Below are 16,680 nucleotides of genomic sequence, written 5' to 3'. Positions count from 1 at the left end.
TATGCAGGATCTTAGCTCCCGACCAGGGATCGAACCCGCGCCCCCTGCAGCGGAAGCACGGTCTTAACCACTGGACCCGCCAGGGAAGTCCCTGCTTTAGAATTTTATGACATGATTTTTTTCCCTGAGAATATGTATATTCTAATTTCTATGTTATATACTTGATGCACATTGATATTTTAAGATTAAAAAAGAAAATCTGCCAATGAGATTCTTTTCTTTTTTAAAAAAATAAATTTATTTATTTTTATTTATTATTGATCACTGTGTCGGGTCTTCGTTGCTGCATGCGGGCTTTCTTTAGTTGCAGCGAGCAGGCTCTACCCTGTTGTGGTGTGCGGGCTTCTTATTGCGGTGGCTTCTCTTGTTGCGGAGCACCGGCTCTAGGCATGTGGGCTTCAGTATTGTGGCACTTGGGCTCAGTAGCTGTGGCTCGCGGGCTCTAGAGCGCAGGCTCAGTAGTTGTGGCACACGGGCTTAGTTGCTCCACGACGTGTGGGATCTTCCTGGACCAGGGCTCGAACCAGTGTACCCTGCATTGGCAGGTGGATTCTTAACCACTGCGCCACCAGGGAAGCCCCTGCCAATGAGATTCTTATATACAGGATGTGTAAGCAGTTGAGCCCTGCCCCCTGCCCCATCTGTGTTTGTGAGTACTATTGTTGTTGACAGTACACCCCGTGTCTGGAGACCAGACCAGAGCAACAACATTTGTGATTGTCAATTCAATGGAATACTGGCAAAGAATTTGTCTTTCCATTCTGTGGAAATAAAAATACAAATAATCATATAAAAAGGGGGATGCTGACACATTTAATACATTACTAGCTTTCGTTTAGCTGCTTCAAGCCCAGTCGTATATTTTAGTGGATCTGAATTGTAAAGGATGAATTGCATAATACAGTCCTTTGAAATAGAGGAGCCACCTAGAAATTTATTTCAGACGGACTTTTCATACTTTAGCATTAACTTATAGATAACTTTAATTTTATTTCCAAATAATGTAACTTTATATGGATTAAAAAAATTATGTGTAAAATTTTATAGAACTCTGCTGTATAAAGCATTGAGATTTTCACTGGAAGATTTATTTTAGTATTTCTGGGTGTTTTGCTCATTGGCTTATGTACCAGGTTCTGTTCACATTCAGAAGCTATCACAATACCTCATCATTAATCTTGGGGGGAGGGAAAGGAATTGGTTAGTGTAATTGTTCCCTCTTAAATTTAAATATAAAACGAGGAAAGGAAGGTAATTTTGGTGATTTTGAATTCTAGCTGGCCGTCTTTTATGCCCATGCTTTATTTCATTGCTTGGACTCATTTTCCTTTCCCCCAAATAAAATTCCTGATTTTAAGCTGCAGACTTAGAGTTAGGAAGGGAATTCAAGGGAGAGTGGAACTGCCTCCGGGTGTCAGCAGTGGGATGGGGACCAGCCTGCTTCTGTGGGGGTTGACTGGTATTATCAGTGTAGCTCAGAATTGAGTCTTTTTCATGAAGAATGCAGAGAGGTCTGAATGCTTTATTTAACAATATTACTTGAGCACACACTGACTGACTGGAGTCGAGGCGTGGAGGGGACAATCTAGGAATGTAAGATGCTCACATGACCAGCTGTGTCAGGAAGTAACCTTTGGCTCTCACCTGTCTGAATCCAGGAAGTCGGATGCAGTGGAGATGGACGAGATGATGGCAGCTATGGTGCTGACGTCCCTGTCCTGCAGCCCTGTGGTGCAGAGTCCTCCTGGGGTCGAGACCAACTTCTCTGGTGAGGAACGGGGTCCGGGTGGGTTCTGGGTGCGGCAGAGGCCCACGACCGACCTCTTCTGCTTTGGGCAGATAACTGCCTAAGTCGCTGGCCTGGCAGCAGGGTTTCTGGAGTCTCTTCTCCCTGGCATCCCAGAGTGGCTGAGCGACACAGAGTTAGCCGCTTCCATTCTTTTTCCTCAGTTTCCTCCTCTGGGGAGAAGCTTCCTGGTGCATTGTGAAGATGATTGAGCACGGGACTGAGCCACACTGGCCACTTGAGTAAGTTCTTCAATGGGAGTAAGCGAGCGAGGCACTTGAGGGGCTGAACATGGCCAGTGGAGGAACATTGAGTTCTAAAGGTAGAGACTGACCAAATGGTCCCCTAGTGGCCTCAGCCGATGCACTCCCCCGTTACAAGTGCCTGATTCAGCCTTGTAAATTCGTATGGAACAAATGAGCTGAAGTCTAAAATAAATCCAATTGCGTAATACAAATCGATAGTAATTCACAGTAATCGATAGTAATTCACTATCGATTCCTATCGATAGTAAATCGATAGACTTCACAGCAAATTTATAAATTAAAAGAAAATTCTAGCACAACCCCCAAAATACATCACGAGTAATATGGGAGGAAGGAGGGTTGCTGGATATTAGTAGCTTGATAAGACTGGTATTGAACCTGAAGGGGTTTTGTTCTGAAACTTGTCATCAGGCTGGCCTAACTTACTCCCAGGGAATAACTTTTTCATTGGTGAGATAACTGAATTGCGAGCTTCTTAAAAGCTTATAGGAAAATACGGAGTCGGCTCTGAACACATACCAGGAGGAAAGTGGCCTTTATAAGCGTCCCTCATAAGTAATCTCCCTACATAGAAAATCAGTTTAAGGGGGTGAAAAGGCAGACTTACTTGTTTCACCTAAGGCCTGTCGTCAATGGCTAGGCTGCTAGAGGAAGCGATTGCAGTCTGACGGTACCAGTTGTGAGGCAGAGCATCACACACCTGCTCTGTGAGCACCTGGGGGCCACACAGGCAACGCAGGGAGGAAAGGAGTCAATCTTAAGTTCTTAGGAAACTCTACGAGTTTAGGAGATGCAGGAGGTTGGTCAACAGGAAGAAGATCCAGGAAAGTGTCATAAAGGGAAAGAAAATCGTTGACTGCAATTCCCATTAGGTTGCGTGTGTGTGTGTGTGTGTGTGTGTGTGTGTGTAATCCATCTACATATGTTCATACACACATCCCAACACCAGCATATACGTATCTTAACTGATAATATGCCATGATATCTTAAGTCCCCTTTGATAAACATTTTTCATTGTCCATTAAAGACTTTTTTCCCCATTACAATATCTTTAAAAAAAAAAACACATTGTGGATTGATGGATTGATTTGGCTGCCCCGGGTCTTAGTTGCTGCTCGCAGGATCTTTAGTTGTGGCACGTGGGATCTAGTTCCCTGACCAGGGATCGAACCCGGGCCCCTGCATTGGGAGTGTGGAGTCTGAACCACTGGACCACCAGGGAAGTTCCAGTCTATTTCTGATCTGACGTTGATGTCAGTGGAGAAATAAGGCCCCCCTGGCAGCTAATTATGTTGACGTATTCTGCAAGGTGAGGTCTCTACAACAACCAGAACCTTGCTCTGATCGTGGATACTCTTTGTGCAGAATCCACCCATTCCCTCTGGTCTCTGTATTGTTAGGATGGCTCTGCATGGGCGTGTAGAGAGCAGAGGGGATTACAAGGATTTCTTAGAAGTCCACCATGCGTTTGCAGGGGAGCACTTTGCTTTCATGCTCTGTTGACCCTGCCCTAGAAAACCTTATGACCTAAGGTAGAGCGATTTATGTTCCTCTTACAAGGTATAGGTTAATTTATGAGATTCACTTTTTGCTTTGTTTTGTATTTGTCCTTGTGTGCCAATGTGCCAGTGTCATTGTTGAGCCGTTTGAATGGTTCCTCGGTGGAAGGCTGCTGTACTGTAGGGCGGGCCTGCCGTTTGACCTGCTCTCTTCTTCTGTCCTGATGCTAGATGTAGCACTTCTGCTCCCTTGCCCTTCTCTCCCTGATAGTTTTCTTGAGTGGACGTGTGCGAACCCTTGACCTGCTGGCGGCTCCTGAGATCTTTCCTGAAGGGCTACCCTATTTTTAGCCCCACGTGTAGATGTCGTAAACTCTTGGTTTCCAGGAAGTCATTGCTTTGAGACTTGACAGTGACACTTAGGAAGGGCAGAATTCATCTGTCCCCTTCTGTTTGGGTGGGCTTTTCCTAGCGTGTGAGACTTAATTAAGGAGAGCCTGCGTTGGAAACACGAAATGCTGGGTGTCTAGATTAGCCTAGAAGGGGTTTGGAATATGGAGTGGGATGAGAGAAAAGCAGTGGGATGTTTATCCTGGCCACAGGGGATGTGGTAGACCATCTCAGAATCCAGGGTAAGGAGGCTCCGTGGAATGCTGCCCATGTTGGGAGTTGGGGCTTTTGGGGACAAGGCCACCATACCTGCATGTGTCAGTTTTCCCCCCTTGCTATTTCCACATATCAAAATTTCAGATTCTCCTATAGTAAAAATTAATATGGATTTATGGTCTCGGCATGGAAGAATCTGGGTCCGGCCTAAAGCAGCCCGAAGAAAGGCAGCTTAAAAACTGAAAATTTGACATGACTCACCTGTGACCTTCCTCTTCAGACGCATTGCTGGGAGCAGGGCAGCGGGTTTAGGCCACGTCGGCTGTGTGGGCCTCCTGTCATCTTGTGATGAGTCTGAACTGCTCTCAGAGCTCGTCTTTCCTTCTCTAAGCATGTTCCCTGTGGATAACAGAAGAGCCACCTGGGCCACAGCTGGCTCTGGTAAAGGCTACACCTCCTGACAGCTGCGAGAGCTAGCTGGATGGTTTCTTTTCACACGCCGGTTTTGATGTACTTGCCTGGGTTTAAATGATCAAACAGGCATTTTTCAAGAAAGCCTGGTTAACAGGCCCTTAACCTGGCCTCTCCATCCTACTCTGCTGCAGGGAAAGCTTCCCAAGTGGTACCCAGCCGGCTTGTCCGTGCTTGGGAGGGAGGCAGGAGAGGCTTGGCCCCTCCCCTCTCCCCACTCTCCCCCTGCCTTTAAAGTGACAAGCACATTTTAATTAGGTTATCTTTCCATTAATAATACAGGTTTCCCCTGCTATCTGAACGTAGAACATTTCTGTGAAAGTTGAAATGGTACAAAGCGAAGCAATTACCTTAGGACACATGTTGCTCACAGCTGCACAGAATAAATCAAGATGAAGCACGGACGCTCACAGACACAGTTCAAAGCTCTGGTCGCTAGGTGCTGAGGCGCCGAGTGTGGCTCCCAGGAAGGAGCTCAGTGGGGCCACTCTTACCGCTTGGGGTGCGCACTGCCTCTGTCACAGCTCGCTGCAAAACCAACATCGAACGCTATTTTCACCTTTTTTCATAAAGTGAAAACCCTCCTCAGATTTCTTTTAGTTTCTTTTCAGATTAGTATCTGAAAACAGATACTAATGTATGGTTGTCACTTGGTGTTTGTGGAGGATTGGTCCAGGACCCCTGCGGATACCAAACTCCATAGACGCTCAAGTCCCTTGTGTAAAATGGCATAGGACTTGCATGTCACCTACGCATATCTTCCTGTATACTTTAAGTCACCTCTAGATTACTTTTAGTACCTAAAACAATGTAAATGCTGCGTACAATGTAAATAGCTGTAAATACAATGTAAATGCCTTTTAAATGTCGCTGTTTAAATGTTTAATTGGTGTGTGGCAAATTCAAGTTTTGCTTTGGGGAACTTTCTGGAATTTTTTCTTCCTGAATATTTTCAATCCACGGTTGGTTGAATTCTTGGATGCGGAAACTGCAGATTCGGAGGGCCGACTGTGGGTCTTTCCTCAAAGGGAAATGGTGTAAAGCAAACTTCCGAAAAGTGGGGGACACCCGCACACAAAATGCAGTTGCGGCGTGTCTGGTGGTCAGATCATCAGCATGGCTGTTGCCAGGAGGTGTCCGCTACAGCAGAGCAGGGCCACCCACAGACAGTGCTGCAATGAATGGACCCACTCCTCATTTTTACTGAAGCTCAGAAAGGGGAGGGGCTTGTTGGGGGCGGGGCAACATTTTTTTGTCTTTTTCTTTTTCCCCCTTGGAGTGGCAAAGTCAGGCAAGCCAGAGCCAGGAGTTAGATGCGGGAACCCAGACTCCAAACTAGAGTTTCCTGGCCTCCGCCCTGGGCTGTCCGTGCGGAATCCGGAGTGGACCCAGGGACAGGCCCCTGAGCATCCTCTGTCTTGTCTCTGCCCAGCTTCCCGCGCGGCCTGTGACCCGTGGAAGGAGAGCGGCGACGTGTCGGACAGCGGCAGTAGCACCACCAGCGGGCACTGGAGTGGGAGCAGCGGCGTCTCCACCCCCTCGCCCCCCCACCCCCAGGCCAGCCCCAAGTATTTGGGGGATGCCTTTGGCTCTCCCCAAACTGATAACGGATTTGAGACCGACCCGGATGCTTTCCTGTTGGATGAACCAGCTCCCCGCAAAAGAAAGGTACGTGGCGTGAGCGGGGAGCTCGGCCATGGAGGGGACGGGCCCGGGTCCTGGGCCTTCTCAGGCTCCATCCCATTTCAGCTTTCCTTTGCTGCTTCTCTTTCCTCCTGGCATTCCCAGGAGCCTGTTCCTCCTCTCCAACACCACGTCCTTGGCCTTCTCACCTCTGCCCCAACCCTGCCTTCGTTCCTGCTCTCCTGCAGAGGCCTCCGGCAGGCCTTCCTTCCTCCCCAGCAACCATCCCCACTCCAGGCGCCGATGCCAGCCCCCGGGACCAGCTGCCGAGTCCAGGCTCTGTGCCCCTGCTTGTCAGTGTCTCTGGTCCCTGGGAAACCCTTTCCTCGGCCTTCTGCTGGGTTCTGTTCGAAGGCAGCTAAAGCCCCCACTGGGTGAGGCTGGGAGGGGGCTCAAGGGGAGGACACGTCCCCCTTACCCCATCTTCCTTTCCCCCAGAACTCGGTGAAGGTGATGTACAAGTGCCTGTGGCCCAACTGTGGCAAAGTCCTGCGCTCCATCGTGGGCATCAAGCGCCACGTCAAAGCCCTCCACCTGGGGTAGGTACGAGCCCAGGGCCCCTCTGCCGAGGGTGCCGTTCAGGCGTCCTCCACCTGCCGATTCCCTGAGACCCACAGTCCCAAATGCCTCCGAGAAACTGGCCGGCTGAGGACGCCACCTGTCCCTGACCTTGTGCCCTGCAAAACAGTCCCTTGGAAAGAGATCTTTGCCGGGAAGGAGGCCCCTCCTGCAGTAGTGGATGCTGATGCTGTTGATGGGAAGGGAGCTCTCTCCACCTTGCCGTTGTGTCTCCTCACCTCACCGTAGGAAGGAAGGTGTTTCAGTTCTGGGCAGATAGAGGGCGACTGGTGAGAGCTTGTTGCTTCCCCTGGGGAAGCCAGGGCTCCCTTTGCACTGACCCCCTGGAGCTGGGGCAGCTTATGGCCAAGGAAACTGACTCAGAGCCCTTTCCCTGAAGGAGAGCAACTGCGAGTGGGTGGGGCCCGGAGAGGACCCGGGGTGGAGACCAGAGTCAGATCTTGCGGGAGGAGAAGCCTTCAGTGATGGGGAAAACAATTCCTGTTGATGGGCCAGCATGTAATCCCCTGTGAGCCCACGTCAGGAGCAGGGCTCCTGGGTGTCCTGCTGGCCTTCTTCCCAGACTCGCCAGGTGGCCCTGGGCAACTGCTCCCCTCGCACCTCACTCTCCCCTGTGTTTGGACCAAGGCAGCGTGTCCCTGGTCATTGGTGCGTCTCCCTCCCACGCAGGGACACCGTGGACTCCGACCAGTTCAAGCGGGAGGAGGATTTCTACTACACAGAGGTGCAGATGAAGGAGGAAGCTACTGCCGCTGGCCGCTCCACCGTTGACCCGGCTCCCACCCCCAGCGTGACCAGCCCGCCCCTTGCCGTTCTCCCTCCGCCTCCTCCCAAAGCCCAGTCCTCAGGCCCAGATCACCCTGGCCTGGAGTCCTACCTGCCCTCTGGTGCTCTCAGCAAGTCAGCTCCTGGCTCCTTCTGGCACATTCAGGCCGACCACGCATACCAGGTACAGGGTGGGGACCTGCTGGGAGCTCAGTCTGGTGGCCGTGAGGACTTTCAGCGTGTGACTGTCACTGGTCAGCCTGATCACAGGCCACTGACCACCCCGGCTGAAGGCTGAGTCCTTTGGCTGCATTACTAATCTCTGACTTCTACAAAGAAGAAAAGAAAAATGACTTCATACTCGATAAATATGGGGGTTCCAGAGTTCTACCTCAGTGGCCGTCTTGAGCGGTTATGAGAAATCTGGATGGATCCCTGGGTAACCAGGCTGATGGATTTGGGCTGGGGAACTGGTACATCGCTGGCTATAAAAGGGGATAGAAGAGTGCAGTTGGGTTTCCCAAGGCAAATCCCCAGTTCCCAGAATTGTGTTAAGAAATAATCTGGCACTCAGTTTTTCGAATACCTACTAAGCCACGGGCTAAGCTTTACGGATAGAATAAGACATAGTTCCTGACCTTGTGAGGTGTATGCTTTAGCTGGAGAGAGAAATGAATGGGTAACTATGGTTAATTATAATAAGTAATCAAAGTATCTTACTGGAGGCATAAGAAATTGTTGTGGCTACAGAAAGACCAAGCTACTATGCCTATGGGGTTGGTAAAGCTGTCATGGAGGGAGTGGCATTATGATGGACTTTACTGCACGTAGTAGGTACTGAACACCCTGCTTGCCACGTGTCGGTTTTCCTTAAAATCCTTGTATGCTGATTTTGCAAGTTTGTAATTAAAAAGCAGTGCTTTCCATCAGAAAGCCTTTACAGATCGAGCCAGCTCTTCTGCTCATTAGAATGAGTGGCCGCTTAGCTGTTTCATGTTGGGCCAACTTCAGGTGGCCCTTCGGGCAGTCGGCCAGCTCTGTGAGATGGGGCCTGGAGAGGGCGGCTGGCGTTTTTACAAACAACCCTCAACCTGGACGTGCCGCTTCCACGCGGTGGCCTGGGGACGCCAGACCCTTAGCGCAGCCCCAGAAGCTCCCACTCGGAAGGCTTTTGGACTTCTTGGGCGAAACTGCCTCGAGCGTGTTCTCGGTGGGTGATCCAGCCAAGAAGTTAATCTGTGGAGATGATTAAGTCATGAGGCTGGCATGTACACCAGCTCCGAGAGAAGGGCTCCAAAAGAAGATTGGAGCCTGAGACTCGGGCGACCCCACAGAGTCGGTACTCTCATATTTCTCTTTGGAAGAGCATTTCGGGGTGTCCCAGAATTTCCTGGTCCGAGGTGCACCTGCTGCTGCAGACCGTGAGGTCACGGGGGGAGGGCTGGGCCCCGAAAGCTTCCTGAGCTGCGGCCCAGGCTGACGCTCTCTGATCTCCGGCAGGCCCTGCCGTCCTTCCAGATCCCCGTCTCACCGCACATCTACACCAGTATTAGCTGGGCCGCTGCCCCCTCTACGGCCTCCTCCCTCTCTCCGGTGAGTGTGCCCAGCTCTGAGCCCGTCACCACTTCCAGGGACCCGGTGCCCGAGGCCGCCTCCCCGCGCACGCCTCCTGTGCCCCAGCTTCTCGAAGGTCTTTGTGCCCTCACCCCCCAGCTGGCCCCCCCGACCCCCTGCGGGTCACAGGCTCCTGTAGAAGGTGGGAGGGGCGCACCTGCAGAGGAGCGCCCGGATCAAGCAAGTTGATTGCCAAGAAGATCACGGGGCCAGGCGGGGTCCGCGCCCTATTTAGCCGCGAGCGTCTGTGCGTGCTTGGTAAGGTTTTAATGCTGAGAGGAGAAGGGAGAGAACCTGGGAAAGCTGGCGAGGACGAGGGCGGGTGAGGAAGGAGAGAGGAGCTTGTGGGTGGGCTGTGCGGGTGGACCAGAGGTCCCCAGGCCACTGGGGACCAGCGCCTTAGGTGGCTTGCCTCTGAACTAAAGTAGATCGGAAGTCCTTCTGAACCATGCTTGGTGGGTTCCAGTCTGAAACGTCTCCTGCAGGGAGGCATCACACGCTGTAAAACGTGCCTTGGAGGTGCCATTGAGGTAGGGCCGTGCTTCCTTTTGCCCCACATGTAGTGGCTGCACCCCACATATAGTGGCTGCAGATCTGCAGCAGCAGGCCGCAAGGTGGCCAGGCCAAGTGGCTCCCCCTTGCCCGTGGCCCCTACCCCCAGCGGGCATGTGGCTTCAGGCCGGCTCGTCCGTCTCCACCTCCCCTCCCTAGCTGGTTTCTGCTCACCTCTGCCTGGAATGTCCTTCCAGAGAAGGCCTCCTGGCACAAGGCGGGTGTGGCCGGCTGTCCCTGGGGACGGTCCTCTCGTCCTCTCGCCTTGCACGTCTGCCCTCATGCTCACGCCCCTCCCCACCCCGTGCCCAGGTCCGGAGCCGGTCGCTCAGCTTCAGCGAGCCCCAGCAGCCTCCACCCGCCATGAAATCTCACCTGATTGTCACTTCTTCACCCCGGGCCCAGAGCAGCACCAGGTGAGACCCTCTGCTCCTGAGGCCTCCCTTCTGGCTTCGGTCCCCGCCCGACCCTCATCCGCAGGGTCAGAGCCCCAGGGAACCACCCTGGGTGCGGGGGAGAGGCGGCTGGTCCTCTGGTCCCGGGGGCTCCCACCCCTTCCCACCACCGCTTCTGGCTCAGCCTCGGGCCCGGCCGCGCTCCAGCCAGTGCGTGACTGTCCCCTCGTTGCTCCGCCTTGCAGGAAAGCCCGCGGGGAGGCTAAGAAGTGCCGCAAGGTGTACGGCATCGAGCACCGGGACCAGTGGTGCACAGCCTGCCGCTGGAAGAAGGCCTGCCAGCGCTTCCTGGACTGAGCTGTCCAGCAGCCCTGCCCGGCGGCCAGAGGACAAAGGCAGACGCCTCCTAAGCCCTCAGCAGAAACCTAAAAGCTAAAGCGTGGACATTGGGAGTTTGGGCTCTATTGGCTAAGGTTTAATACTTAAAACGTCTTTCCCTCCCTCACGGGAACGTTTTATTTAAAAAAAACAAAACAAAAAAAAACCCCATGAAAATATTTTTTCCGCCCTAAAATAGAAGAGAGCCAAAACTGACCAAGGGTATTCTGCAGCGAACCAGAGACCAAAGAACTGATTCCGCTCCCCTCCCCCCCGGCCCGTCTCCCTAGGGGATTAGTTTGTCCGTAAAGAAAGAAGGAACAGCTCATTCTGTTTCCTGCTGAGGTGGTGAATTCTTTGCTTTCTCCACTCTTCCAGAAGGGACTGTAAGCAAGATGGATTTACTTTTCTTTAAAAAAAAAAAAAAGAAATTTCTGGCTGATGACTCAGAGAGCAGGGCCTGCCGAGGCTGGTTGGGGGGAGAGTGGGGGGAATCTGGGGGCTTTGTAAGGTGCAGCGGCCCTCTTCTCCGCCCGAATGTGGGAGAAGGGAGACCTTGTCCTCACCCGTCAGCTTCTGTGGAAGTCGAAGGAAAACCATTTTCCTGGTGATGACTGTTTGAATCCGGGTTCCCTGACGTTGAATTGCAGCCCAACCGATATTGTATGGCTTCTTCTCCAAGCCCAGACTCGTAGGTTTGTAAAGACTGTCCCCAAATAGCTGAGCCAAAAGGCTCAAAGGAATTCACGTTGCGCGGTGTGGCAGTTAAACACTACCTTGATCACCCTTTCCTGTTTTCTTGAGGAGAGACCAGAGGGTATATATAGTATTTGTGAGAGTTCTCCCCTGCTCCCCGAGTGAATCCACTCCCCGCCAGCTCTGGAAGACACCCCAGAAACACTTTGTTTTCTGTTGCGGTGTATTCAGAAGCCTCTTTCTGATTAAAGATCCCTTTTGTTTGGCTGAGAGACCCTGCCCCGAGGTAGGTTCCTCTTTGTCTCTGGTTTCACCAGGGATTTTCCCATGTCCCTCCAAGGCCGCAGGGCTGGGCTGGCGGAGAGAACAGACTGAAAGGTAGGTGGCAGCTTCCCCCATTGTGAGAGGGCGTTGAGTGGTCCCCAAAGGGTCCACTGGCTCACCTGCCCCTTTGGGGACCATCTGGTCTCCTTCCTGAGGTGACAAGTAGGACTCTTCAGTCAGTGCAGGAGACTTATGGTTGGTCCAGTCAGTGTGATGGGGAGGGTCACTTTGATAACGGTGTCACCTTCCCAGATACCTGCTGAGCGCCGTTTCTGCCTGCCAGCAGGATGCAGGAAGTTAGAATCCTGAGGAGGTCACGTGAGGGGGACCGGGGTTGATTTAGCAGCTGCTGGCGCTTCTGGAGACCTCAGGAATGGAGGGGAGCCCGGACTGCGATGCTTGGGAGGTAAATAAGCCAAGCTATTCTTGTTGAGGAGGAAGGAGAGGGGGGTTCCGCGCCGTGCCAGCCAGTGACGGATCCAGGCTGGGTGAGCTGGGCGGAGGGGAGGGCGTGTTTTTGTCTCGAAGCCTCACCTTTGTTCCGAGCGGGACTGGTCTGGGGACTCCTCAGGGCCTGCGTCCCAGATGTCAGGGGCTCAGGGAATCCCACCAGGCCACCCCTCTGGGGCCTGCACAGCGGCGTCCAGCCCTTGGCTGTGAGCGAGGCTGTCCTCCTGGTCCAGGTGGGATCATCTGGCTGCTGAAGCAGGAACCGTGCAGATGCCTTTCAGTCCGAGACACACCTGCAACCGTGCAGGTTTCCGAGTGTTGCAAACAGAATAGGGCTGTGATGTTGTGAAGGGTGATAGTGACCTGGGTTTGGTGACAGAAGGGAAAGACACTCTTATGCATGAGTGTTTTTGGTGGTGATGGGGTATATTTTTATAATTTAGTCAAAAAAAAAAAAAAGTATGTGGAATTCTGTCCCTTGGTAAAGCTTGAAACCAGGCCAGCAAGAGGTGCCCTGGGTTCTTCCTGCTGCCCCTTCAAGCTCCCTGATTAAAAGCTAATGCAGGGTGTTGCTGTGCTGACGCCTCACTTCCCACCCTGTGCATCTGCAGGTCCTCCCCGAGGGGGGAAGGGGCTTCTGAGATGGGGGTGGGGGGAGGCTCAGCCCAGCAGCCTCTTCCCTTCCCTTCTTAATCAGAGCTCTTGCTGGGTCTCGCCTTTAGAAAAGCTGTTTTAATTTCCCCCTCAGTTTGGACCGTGTAGATATAACTGGATATAAAGATTTTCTCTAAGTAAGGCAGGCTTCTTATGTCACTGGTGCACAGGGCAGAAAAGGAAGAGAGAAGAAATTGATGCAACGATTTAAAAACTGAGGGTCTTTTTTTCTTTTTTTTTTTCTTTAATGTTCTGGTGCGGCTTTCCCCATCAGCATTTGCTCCTGCCTCCTTTCTGGTGGTGGTGGCCTCCTCTGGCCGCCCTCCTCCCGCTGCCCCATCTGTGGCTATCGTGTTGGTTCTTGACGTGTGGTCTGTCCTGGGGTTGTCCCATTCGTCTCTTCTCGGGGGTGGGGGTGGGGGTTTGTGAACTGATGCCGCGATCACGCCTGTTTTCTTCATCTCTGTATCTCTCCCTCCTTCCCGGCCCACCCGGGCGGCAGAATCTGATAGGAGGTAAGAGGCCGCAGGTGCGCACTGGAAACTAACAGGACGGATTGGCAAAAGCAGGTGTCTTGGGAAACTATTCCAGGGACGTTTCCCTTATTCAGAATATTTCTGGAAGTACCTTTGGAGTCTGTGGTGCCTGCTCTGAACAGCCTTAATGATACCAAATCCGCACCCGTGCTTGCGCATTCAGTGCAGAGAGAGACCGGCGAATAGTAGCTGTGGGCAAATGAGGTCACAGGTGCAAAGCATAAGGACCAACGTGCTAGTAAAATGGCTTGGATTTAATGATCTGACTTCTAAGCCGGCTGTGAAAGCAATTGTGTAATTTCAGAATGCATCCTGAGCGACGTCCTCATTGTTGCCGTCGGCCCGCGCGGCTCGACTTCTTGGAGGACATAATGAATTTGGATGTGGAAACTCCGATTTGTTTGAAGAAATCTGTCCTGTTACTTTCTGGTCCTCTCAGGTTCTGACTTTACCAGGGGCAAATAAAAAAAAAAAAGGAGAAGAGGGAGACAAATCCCATCTGTGAACTTGTCTTCTTGGCGCCTTTCCCCCCAGCTGTCTTCCAAGTATTATTTTTACTGTCAAAAAATTTTTTTAAAAATGTGAAATGTAATGTTTTTACAGCAACAATATGAAATATATTTTATAAGGAATAAAATGGTACATTGTCTGATTTAATGTGTGCCTGTCCCTTTGCCCCCTCCCCCCTACAAAGGATAAGATTATCATTGTCCTTGGTGTTAAACAAGTGATAGCCCTGGGGGCGAAGCATACACACTCATTTGCTTATAATAACAACAGGCAACATTATCAGGGACCCAGCCAATTGCTTACATGGATTACCTGAATAACCCACGAAGGAGTTACTATTGTCAGTCCCATTTTTATTTTATTTTAAAATTTTTTTATTTTTAAAATTTATTTTATTAATTTATTTTCTTCTTTTCATCATTCCCATTTTACAGATGAGGAGAGTGAGGCCCAGAGGTTACAAAAACCTGACCAAAGTCATCATCTGGGAAATAATGGCACTAGGATTATAATCCAGGAAGTAACCATTTTCTTTTATTTTTTTCTTTTTAATCTCCAGTTTTTATTTTTACAGTTTAATGATTTATCACAAAGCAAACACCAAAGTATCTACCAGTCATTGAAGAAACAGATCATTGCCAGCATTCCAGAAATTGCCTTTGTACCTCAAGCAAAGTGCCACTCCTCTCCTCTGCATAAAAGCAACCACTATTCTTTGACTTTCTATGTCAGTTACTTTCTTGCTTTAGGAAGTAACCATTTTCTCTCCTGCTTGTATTGACAACGAGGAGATGTTCCTGGCTGTGTACCTGAGTTTGTTGGGGAGTGGGCAAGTGACTAAGGAGAAAATGAGTCACATTCTGCTTATGGGGTGAGCTCTGACCCTAGGGAGTGACATGGGCTGCTTCCTGAATTCATGGGTTCCGTGTCCTATGATTGCCCACGTAGCTGGTGCAGGGCTGGCGTGGGTAGGAGGGGAGCTGGTGCAGAAAGCTATGTCTCGTTCTGGTAGCTCAGGGACTGCTTTACGAAATTGGAGGCATTTCTGGGACAGTGAGGCATCTCTGGGAGGGGGTTCTAGGGCCCCCTAACAGCACCCAGTGGGGAGGGTGAGGCCACTTGGAGAAGACCCAGGGGACTACATTACCGCCGAAGTCGGTCAAGCTCAGCAGCCTGTGGAGGAGGTTGTCCTTGGCCTTTTCCTCACCTTGGGGTAGAACAGAGGGCTCCTTTCTCCCCCTTCCCTTGTCCTTGCCCCACTTCTCTAAGAAAGCCCCGATAGAATCATTGCTCTGTTGCAGTTGACCCCCTTCCCCCATCCCTCCTTTAAATCAGTTTACTGCCTTTGGGCTGGACATTGTCCGTTTGCGGCCCTGGGCCCTCCCAGGCCTACCTTTGTGGCTGCATCCGAGGACTCCCTAACTTTCTGGCTTCCAGTTGGGTTTGACCAACTGGAGACAACAGGCTGGAGCTGGAAGGGAAAGGAGGAGAGGAGTTGGGGTATTTGAATCTCGCCGACCTTTACTGCCCTGCACAGTGAGTGGCCGTTTCCCTACTGACCGCTAGAGGGAGCTACAGTTCTCACTGGGTTCCAGTAATCCCTCACCAGGGCCCCCCAGTTCCCCAACGGAGCGCCTTATCCTCCCTCCCTTACTGATTTCCCACAGGCCCGTCTACTTCTGTAGATGTTTGACTCTCTGCAGGCGCTCCGTTTGGGTGGACCCGAGGTTTCTTGGCTGAATTGATGATTACACATCGTAACATGTTTCGTGTTAATTGCGACCCAATCCGGGGGTCCCAAACCCGCAGGCTCTACATCACCTGGAACTTGTTAAAAATGCAAATTTCTAGTGAGTCAGAAACTGGGGGTGGTGCCCAGCAACCTGGCCCCCGCCATCCCGCCCGGTCCAATCACGCAGCTGTGTGTGGGCTTGCATCTGGGGACTCAGCACAGTCGCGGCGTTTCTGCTCATGTATCTCGCCCGTCACACTTTACATAAAGCAGAGCCTCTCTCTTTTTGCCTCTGCCTCCCAGGAGAGGCAGCTCTGACCGTGTGTCCGGCGTCTGTGCTTCTCACTTCACTTAACAGCCAACAAGGGCTTCCCTGGTGGTGCAGTGGTTAAGAATCCACCTGCCAACGCAGGGGAGTCTGGTTCGAGCCCCGGTAAGGGGAGATCCCACATACCGCCGAGCAACTAAGCCCATGCACCACAACTGCTGAGCCTGCATACCACAACTACCAAAGCCCGCTCACCTAGAGCCCATGCTCCTCAACAAGAGAAGCCACCGCAATGAGAAGCCCGCGCACCACAACTAGAGAAAGCCTGTGCGCAGCAACGAAGACCCAATGCAGCCAAAAATAAATAAATAAAATAAAAAATAAACACATTTATAAAAAATAACAACAAAAAAACAGCCAACCAGTTTCTGCTGTGCAGCGGGGTGATCCACTTATACATATATATATTTTTTTCATATTCGTTTCCATTATGCTTTGTCACAGGATATTGAGTGTATTTCCCTGTGCTATATAGTAGGACCTTGTTTATCCATCCTATATATAATAGTTTGCATCTGCTAATCCCAGCCTCCCACCCCTCCCCCACTTTGCATTTTGGATCATATTCCTGGGTAATTTCTGGATTTAAACATTTCTCTTTGTCTTTTCTTTTAAAAAAAATTATTTATTTTGGCTGTGCCAGGTGTGAGTTGCGGCATGCATTCGGGATCTAATTCCCCCATTAGGGATCAAAACCCAGCCCCCTGCATTGGGAGCGTGAGTCTTAACCACTGGACCACCAGGGAAGTCCCTTTTTGTCCCTGTTTTTACTCTCACTAAAGGCTCTTCAGGAATAAAAATGCTCACTTTTTAAGAAAAAAAACCCAGCCAACCAATTTGCTAACCATTTGCTCAG

The 16,680-nt window shown here is 51.2% G+C and overlaps 1 protein-coding gene across 5 annotated transcripts in view; it reads left to right on the top strand.

The window, feature by feature from the left end:
* ZNF395 (zinc finger protein 395) overlaps positions 1-11,040 on the top strand; it is a 37,221-nt gene extending 26,181 nt beyond the window's left edge. For all 5 annotated transcript variants that reach the window (XM_030879119.3, XM_060301307.2, XM_060301305.1 and 2 more), the window contains 7 exons: positions 1,659-1,768; positions 6,061-6,296; positions 6,750-6,850; positions 7,560-7,839; positions 9,156-9,248; positions 10,134-10,237; positions 10,462-11,040. In XM_030879119.3, the coding sequence (XP_030734979.2) occupies positions 1,659-1,768; positions 6,061-6,296; positions 6,750-6,850; positions 7,560-7,839; positions 9,156-9,248; positions 10,134-10,237; positions 10,462-10,573 (1,036 nt within the window). In that variant the 3' untranslated portion in view covers positions 10,574-11,040. The remainder of the gene's footprint in view (positions 1-1,658; positions 1,769-6,060; positions 6,297-6,749; positions 6,851-7,559; positions 7,840-9,155; positions 9,249-10,133; positions 10,238-10,461) is intronic.
* Positions 11,041-16,680: the final 5,640 nt, after the last annotated feature.

The sequence above is a fragment of the Globicephala melas genome, chromosome 6 (genome assembly GCF_963455315.2).
Source record: "Globicephala melas chromosome 6, mGloMel1.2, whole genome shotgun sequence".
Lineage (NCBI taxonomy): Eukaryota > Metazoa > Chordata > Mammalia > Artiodactyla > Delphinidae > Globicephala > Globicephala melas.
This window is presented reverse-complemented; position numbering and strand designations above follow the sequence as displayed.